Here is an 8,225-nt window from a genome sequence, read left to right as displayed (position 1 = left end):
GCTACAACTATAATGATGCTACAGCTATGCTTCCAGGGCCTCCAGCAGTGGGGTCCTCAGGGCCAAACTGGGGCATGGGTCACTCTTAGAAGTTGTGACATGTGTCCATTTCCCACTGGGCCTCGAGATATGAGAGAACTCGGGAAAACCTCAACTCTTTGGAGTTCAGGGAAATTTCTGGCAGAATAACGAAGCAAAGACCAGAAGAGCCGCCAGTCCAAAGATTATAGTAAGGAAAAATAGGACCAGGCCTGCTGGTATAGTGATTTCTGCACTGGGGAGGCTGAAGGAGTTCCAGGCCAGCCTGGGCTACATAGAGAAACATTGTCTCCAAAACAAACTCAATAAATAAGAGTCTGGAACTTGAGGACCTCCATCACTCAGAGTAGAGGAGCCTGGAGTGGGTGGAGGCCCAGGGAGTTTTTTCCCACAGAAAACGCCACAGAGCAGCCAACTTGGGGAAAAAAAGGCCCAGGAAGACATTTGGTGTGGCCACGAGAAGTGCTGTTTTGGGCTCAGGGAGTGGGAAGCTTAGCTGCGACATGGCTGCCGCACTGGGGCTATCTGAGCACTTGTTGTGGGGTTAATGACAACGTGGCTTGCTGGTCCTCCCCCCCCCCAGCTTCTAACTCAGAAGATCTAGAGTGGGGCTCAAGGAACTACATTGCTTTTTATTCTAAATATTGAAATACTGAAAAACTATTATTTAGGTTAGTAAATGTGTCAATATGCTGTCTTCTCATAGGGTGAATTAGGACACTACGGTTGAAGTAGGAAGGGCAAAAGGGAGAGGTAGGAAGACAATCACCCCTTCCCCCCCACCAAGACTAATGTTAGCTACTAAAATTCAAAAATATGTTCTCTCCTCCTACCTTCAGAAACACCACAACCTGAAAACACGTGTGGATTTAGAATTCATGGACTCTGTGAGATTCCACTCAAATGCAGTCCAGCCTGGTCTATGGTCACCCTTTTGTTACAACCACGGCAGGCCATGCACACCTGAGCTGACCTGCACTAGGATCTTTATTATAGTAGGATAGTGTTTGAGGAAGGGAGTGGGGGAGGATGTAAGGGGGGCTGAAACAGATGTGTGGAGAAGATGGAAAGTTGTGAGGAGGAAGGTGAGGAGGGCTGAGCAGGTGGCGGGGGAGGCAGTGAGAGGGAGGAGCCTGCTTGCGCCTGGTCTTTTCTTTGAGTGGGTTGTATAGGGTTGGTAAAACTCAGGAAGACATCCTCCAGGGAGACCTGATTGATGAAGTAGTCTTCCAACTTGTACTTTCTCTTGGCTTTCTCCAGACTCCCAAACACCTGTGGAAGGGAGAAGGAGGCTACTGTAAACAGGCTGGTCTATAGGTGCTAGGATGTCCGTAGGGTGGGGACAGGGCCAACCTTTGGGCTTGTAACAAGGCATCCAAAGGCTGTTCCTTCTCTTTGGTATTCGATAGCACTTCTCAAGAAGTCAGTCCATGGAACTCAGCTGTCTGATCCCAGGGTTGGACTCTGCCAGAAAGGCAGAGGCTGACCTGGGGTGCCTGGCTTGCTATGTGAGCCTGGTCATGTGGTACCTTCTGTGGGCTGCTCTCTGCTTTGTAAAGCCTAAGGGAGGGGGAAGCTAACATCTGAGGATTATGGTCTAGGAATCTGCATGAACATGGCCATGGAGACATCAGCACACACCTGACATCAAGGCACGTCAGCCAACTTCTACCTGAGAGACAGACTGAGGTGCCCAAGAAGTGGGTGAAATAAGAGGGACACTCACCTTTGACCAGCAAAGGTTGTGCCCAGGTAAGTGGTAACAGACCAAGCCCTGGTGCTCATCTTCCAGGACGCTGCCTGCACCAAAGAGACCAGGTGTCAGTGATGGCTGGGCTGGAGGAACAGGGAGGGCAGCCTGGGGGACAGGACCATGGTCCTCATGTCAGGGCCAGGCGTGTGGGACAGACTCTGGACAGCAGTTGGCAGGTCCAGACAGGGCCCAGGGCCACCCAAGAGCACTGCCAGGCACCCCCACACACCTGGGAAGGTCAGGTCCACGAATGCCTTGAACTCCTCCAGAGCCTCCTGCTGCCCTTCGCTGTGGACCTTGGCCTGCAGGGAGTAGCCGCTGCCAAACTTGCTCTTGAGGTACTGTGGGCTGCCCAGACACTTGAACTGGCCCTGCACCATGATGGCCAGCCGGGTACACAGCGCCTCACACTCCTCCATGCTGGGCGGAAGGACACAAGTGTGACTCGGGGCTGGGGAAGGCTGACCCCCACCCGGGTGTGAAGGGCCTGTGCTGAAGGGATGTTGATTCTTAGACCAGCCCATTCCTGATTCCCGTGTTCAGCGCAGACCCTGTGCAGGGCCTGGGGGATATCCTGGCTGAGTCTGTGCCCACGGCCAACAGGTCTTCTGCTCCCCGACCTCTTCCCAGCCACCTGTTCTGGCTCTCCACAGATACAGAGAGACCCAGGATCTACCTGTGGGAGGTGATGACGATGGCCTTGCCAGACTCCCGGGCCCGGGCCACTGTGTCCCACAGCAAGCGTCTGGCCATGGGGTCCATGCCAGTGGACGGCTCATCCAGGAAGATGACTGCAGGCTCTCCAATGAGGGCGATGCCAATGCTCAGCTTTCGCTTGTTGCCACCGCTGATGGGAGAGGGGGAGGAGGAGTCATGAAGAATGGTCATCTGCAGTGGTGAGTCCTGCTGGTCAAATACCTACTATTCCTTCTACTATACCCTGCAGGGCTACTGAGCTAAACCATGTCCTCCAACATGAGTCAATGAGTCTCTTTGAGGGATATTGGGGGGGGGGGGGAGGGGCACTTCCCAATCTGCTAACAAGGATATAGGACCATTTTATGTAACTTCCGATCCTCCTCTCCTTCTCCCAACTGCACCCCCCCCCCCCCGCTCCTGCCCCTGCCCCCGCAAGTCCTGGGGCTTGAACTTAGGGTCTGGGCACTGAACTTCTTTTGCTCAAAGCACTCTACCACTTAAATCACAGCTTCACTTCTGGCTTTTTCTGCTTATATGGTACTGAGGAATCAAACCCAGGGCTTCATGCGTGTCAGGCAAGCGCTCTACCACTGAGCCACCTTCCTGACCCTTTATGTAATGTTTTAAAAAGTTGAGACATCTGGGGCTGGAAAGGTGGCTCAGTGGTAGAGCGCTTGCCTTGCAGGCCTGAGGCTGTGGGTTCGATTCCCCGGCACCACATAAGCAAAAAGAAAAAAGCTGGAAGTGGCACTGGGGCTCAAGTGGTAGAGCGCTAGCCTTGAGCTGAAGAGCTGAGGGACAGCGCCCGGGCCCAGAGTTCAGGCCCACGACCGGACCCAAAAAAAAAAAAAAAAGTTGAGACATCTGGATGCTGGTGGCTCACGCCTATAATCCTAGCTACTTAGGAGGCTGAGATCTGAGGATCGTAGTTCAAAGCTAGCACAGGCAGGAAAAGCATGAAACTTTTATCTCAAACCACCAGAAAACTAGAAGTGGCATTGTGGCTCAAGTGGTAGAGCATTCACCTTGAGCTGAAGAACTAAGGGACAGCACTCAGGCCCAGAGTTCAAGCCCTATGACTGACAAAAAAAAAGCTGAGACAGAGTTTTACTATGTAGCCTACTCTTGCTTTGAACTTTTGATCCTCCTGCCTCAGGTTCCCAAATGCTGGGATTACAAGCATGCACCACCACTTCACTCTATTCATTTTTATATTCACAAAGCATTTATTATGTATTTTACCATTGTAAACTCTGCAAATTTAAATTCATTTGATATTCAAATATACAAGGAAGCGTCTGTTGAAACTCAAGCTAACAGATAGATGGAGTTGGATATTCTATCTCTGGCAATGGAAGTCTGGAAGGTCTTCAGGAGATACAAACCTACTAAAAAATGGAAAGCTTGTCATGAAGTGGAGGAAAGGATGGACTGCTTTCACTGTTGGTACAATACGTGTGGTGCCCTTTGCCTATTCTCAACTATAGGTACTGCCTCTGGCTTGATCAGCTCCCCAGTTTCCTCAGGACCAAGATGGAGTGATGTGTTGGGCCAGTGCAGGCCATGCGTGCCTTCAACAGAAACTGTAGCCAGTCATGTCTGAGTGGATAGGCCTGGACCCACACTCCAGTGATGAGAACAAGAGCTCATCTTGTAACTGCAGGCAGGGAAGCTGGGGGAAGTCCCGCTTCTCACCTGTAAGTCTTTATCAGCTTGTCTGCATACATCAGCATGATGAAGTCATCAATAATTTGGTTCACACAGATATTGATGTGGCTTTCCGGGATGCCTCGGATCCGGGCATACATAACCAGTGTCTCTCGGCCTGTCATGAAGTTTGGCAGGGCATCAAACTGAGGACAGTAACCAATCAACCGCCGCACCTGAGAACACAGCCCAGAGAGGGAGGCATGTCAGAATGCAGCCTCTTCTGGCCAGGTTCCCCATGTCTCCCGTGGTCTTACTTCAGTCCAGCTCTTGCCTCTACACTGCCAATACCCAAACCTGCCGTGTGTAGCTCCAGCATAATAATGATGCTGAGGAATACAGGATGTGGCCCTTGCTACCTTGTTTCTGTTCAGAGGCCAGATCTCAGTGTACTTGCTATTCTCATGAACTTGACCCACCTTTTATTTCTGGCTCCTTAGATTTTCTTTTTGTGTTTGGTTTTCTGAAGTTTCATTAAAATGCTCCTAGGGAACTCAGAGAAAGGAGACAGAGACAGAGAGAGACAGAGAGAGAGAGAGTCAGACAGAAAGAGAGAGTTGTGGGGCTTGAACTCAGCCCCACAGCCTGGGTGCTGCTCTTTTGCTTAAGGCTAGCGCTCTACCATTTTAAACCATAGCTCCACTTCAGGTGGTTAATTGGAGATAAGAGTCTCATGGACTTTCCTGCCAGGGCTGGCTTTGATCTCCAGATCTCAGCCTCCTGGGTAGCTAGGATTACAGGCATGAGCCACCGGCAGCTAGCTTACTGATTTATTTTAATGCATTCTTTTAGTAGGCAGATTACTAGGGTTTCAAATACTACTTTGTCTCCTTTCAGCACATCCGTCACACACAGAGTAAACTTTATCATCACTGCATCTTTTATATACAGTACATACATAGCATATGGAAAGAGGTCACGTGGACTGGCTCACACAGTTATGAAAGATGAGTTCTACAGTCTGAAACACTGGTCTGGAACTGGACTGGACTTGTGACTATTTAGAAGACATTAGCAAATTGGTGGTAATGAGAACCAGTGTGACATAAATGGCCAGCCCACATAAGGATTGTGGAAGGAAAGTGGGAACAACTCTCAGTGACACCAAGACCTACCAGGCCAGATGAATATCTGCCAAAGGAGCTGTAATAGTAGTACTTGGGAAGCAAAGGCAGGAGGATTGTGAATTTGAGGCTATATAACAAGACATTGTCTCAAAACAAAACCCAACATGACAACACAAAACAAAACTATGTCTACCAGAGGAGTCTAAGAAAGAAGTGTCATTGATAAAGAAGATCAAGGAGAGGGCTGGGAAGGTGGCTCAGTGGTAGAGCACTTGCCTTGCATGCATGAGGCCCTGGGTTCGATTCCTCAGCACCACATAAGCAAAAAACAAAAAGCTGGAAGTGGCGCTGTGGCTCAAGTGGTAGAGCGCTAGCCTTGAGCTGAAGAGCTGAGGGACAGCGCCCAGGCCCAGAGTTCAGGCCTCACGACCTGACCCAAAAAAAAAAAAAAAGATCAAGGAGAGACCAAAGCTACAGAATAAGCAGAACAAAGCTTGAGTTTGAAGTTTTGAAAAGGTTGGCCATTACTGAATGCTGCAGAAACATTAAGGAAGATACAGACCAGAATTGAGTCATCTCTACTAGGGTGTCTTCAGCACCAACAGAACAGACTGGATGGTCATTTGGAGGCAGAGCATCCTTGAACTACACTTGCCATGGGCACCTTGGATGGTGTCTTCAACAGCAGGTGCACATGTGCTTCTTACTACCCAGAAAACATGGCAAGGGGGGTGGCAAGGAGTAGAGACATTTTGGAAGCCTATTAAGATTCCAGCACCCAGTGCTGGGGCCGGGTGCCAGTGGCTCATGCCTGTAATCCTAGCTATTCAGGAGGCTGAGATCTGGGGATTGCAGTTCAAAGCCAGCCCAGGCAGGAAAGTCCATGAGACCTTTTTTTTTTTTTTTGGCCAGTCTTGGGCTTGAACTCAGGACCTGGCCACTGTCCCTGAGTTTATTTTGCTCAAAGCTAGTGCTCTACCATTTGAGCCACAGTACCACTTCAGCACTTCAGGCTTTTTTTTTGTTTTTGTGGTACTAAGGAATTGAACCCAGGGCTTCATGCATGCTAGGCAAGCACTCTACCACTCAGCCACCTTCTCAGCACCCATCAGACTCTTATCTACAATTAACCACCAGAAAACCAGAAGTGGCGCTGTGGCTCTTCACCTTGAGCTGAAGAGCTGAGGGACAGCACCCAGGCCCAGAGTTCAAGCCCCACGGCCAAAAAAAAAAAAAAGTGCTGGGTAAATAGCTCGAGAGATCAAGGCCCGTTCTAGTTCCCTGCTCCTGAATCCTGTTGTCAACCACCCATGTCTGTTTTCGGGCCACACTCACCTTCCCTAGTTCAGAGCTGATGTTGAGGCTCCTGACAAAGGCATCCCCAGAAGTGGCGGGCTTCTGTCCTGTCAGAATTTTGAAAATGGAAGTCTTTCCAGCTCCGTTGAGGCCAACAAGGCCAAAGCATTCTTTAGCTTGAACGGTAAAGGATACTTTGTTCACAGCTAGCAGGGGAACCTTTACATCATAGACCTGGGATACACAGACAGGAGACCCAGTGAGGAGGTTGCCAGCCATGGTCGCTGCACACGCATTCTGGCAAATCCCAGCTGCCTTTGGGGTCCAGGTAACCTCTCTGTAGCCAGGCTCAGACTTGCCTTCTCCTTTCAGACACTGCTCCCAGCAGGGCTCTCTCTGGCTTTCTCCCTTCCTGCTGCTCATGCATCTAAAGAACTTAGTTCCCTAAGGTAAGGCCTTCCCCCTTCTGTCTCAGATGCAACAAATTATTTCTTTTTGTTGTGAGACCAGGACTCAAACTCAGTATTTTGCTGGTGCTTGGGGCTGGGAAGGTGGCTCAGTGGTAGAGCGCTTGCCTTGCATGTATGAGGCCCTGGGTTCGATTCCTCAGCACCACATAAGCAAAAAGAGAAAAGCCAGAAGTGGCGCTGTGGCTCAAGTGGTAGAGCGCTAGCCTTGAGCTGAAGAGCTGAGGGACAATGGCCAGGCTCAGAGTTAGGCCCCACGACTGGACCCCCCCCCCCAAAAAAAAAGTATTTTGCTGGTGCTCTACCAACTGAACCACACATCCAAACTCAACCAATAAATTTTTTTTATGTTGCCTAGGGTTTAATAAAACCGCAGGTTTTCCCCTAGGATAAAGGGAAAATATTCCCTTTAAACACCAGTAACTATAAACAATAGGACTAAAATCTTGGGGAAATGCTATAAAGTGCCTGGTTAAAGGGCCTCTCAAAGTTCTTCCTGGGATTATCAGGGAGACTCAGGAAGCTGGGGTTGTGCTTTACCCCTTGCTTTCTCTACAATCACATTCTAGAGCAGGAGAGGTCCAACCAGTCAGGCCTCACTTTCTAGCCCTCCTTTCTTCTAGGGCACTCGTGGACCACAGAAGAGACTGTGGAGGATGGAGCTGCTTATCTCTGGGGATAACTGAGCCCAGACATACCTTATTCTCCTCACCTCCATTGGAAGCTCATATGTTACTTACTGCAGGCATCCTAAGCCTACCAGCTGGCTGACTCCAAATGCACAGGTTCTATGAGCTTCTAAAGCCACATCTTGAGCCAGTCATGCTAGTATTTTTTCTGTAACTCTAGCATTTAGGAAGCTGAGGTGGGTCAATCTAAACCTGAGTCTGAGGTTAACCTATGCTATGTAAGATACTGTCTGAATAAATGAATAAATGCATAATAAAATGATGTTTGACTTTACCTTTGACACTTCTTTAACAACTAATGGATTTGTCTTGCACAATGTTTCCAAATAATTCTTGATGACTTCCACCTCTTCTTCTACATCTTGGTATTCAGACTCTGCTTTGAGGTCCATTGCCTACATTCACAAGATAAGGATAGAAATACAACTGTCTATGAGGCCAGGAAGGAGAGACTGGAGCCACAAAGGCTAAAAACACCCTGCAAATCCCAAAGGTGTCCCTACTGATC

General features: G+C 49.3%; 1 protein-coding gene and 1 long non-coding RNA gene across 9 annotated transcripts in view; one reads left to right on the top strand and one right to left on the bottom strand.

Annotated features, from left to right (window-relative positions):
- Positions 1–871: 871 nt before the first annotated feature.
- Positions 872–8,225, bottom strand: part of LOC138825454 (ATP-binding cassette sub-family A member 17-like) — a 64,968-nt gene continuing 57,614 nt past the window's right edge. For 6 of the 8 annotated variants that reach the window (XM_070020039.1, XM_070020040.1, XM_070020038.1 and 3 more), the window contains 7 exons: positions 7,993–8,112; positions 6,601–6,795; positions 4,187–4,374; positions 2,469–2,639; positions 2,022–2,212; positions 1,766–1,839; positions 872–1,311 (listed from right to left, as the gene is read on the bottom strand). In XM_070020039.1, coding sequence (XP_069876140.1) covers positions 1,030–1,311; positions 1,766–1,839; positions 2,022–2,212; positions 2,469–2,639; positions 4,187–4,374; positions 6,601–6,795; positions 7,993–8,112 — 1,221 coding nt within the window. In that variant the 3' untranslated portion in view covers positions 872–1,029. Of the gene's footprint in view, positions 1,312–1,765; positions 1,840–2,021; positions 2,213–2,468; positions 2,640–4,186; positions 4,375–6,600; positions 6,796–7,992; positions 8,113–8,225 lie in introns of those variants that run through there. The other 2 variants (XM_070020042.1, XR_011371403.1) reach the window with 2 other exon arrangements.
- Positions 1,653–7,007, top strand: LOC138825456 (uncharacterized). Its single transcript, XR_011371404.1, has 3 exons — positions 1,653–1,791; positions 2,446–2,688; positions 6,934–7,007. It is a non-coding gene; the product is annotated as an uncharacterized lncRNA (long non-coding RNA).

The sequence above is a fragment of the Dipodomys merriami genome, unplaced genomic scaffold (assembly GCF_024711535.1).
Source record: "Dipodomys merriami isolate MVZ:Mamm:240054 unplaced genomic scaffold, mDipMer1.0.p SCAF_137, whole genome shotgun sequence".
Taxonomy (NCBI): Eukaryota; Metazoa; Chordata; class Mammalia; order Rodentia; family Heteromyidae; genus Dipodomys; species Dipodomys merriami.
The sequence above is the reverse complement of the archived record's forward strand: the minus strand, read 5'-3'. Positions and strand labels throughout refer to the sequence as shown.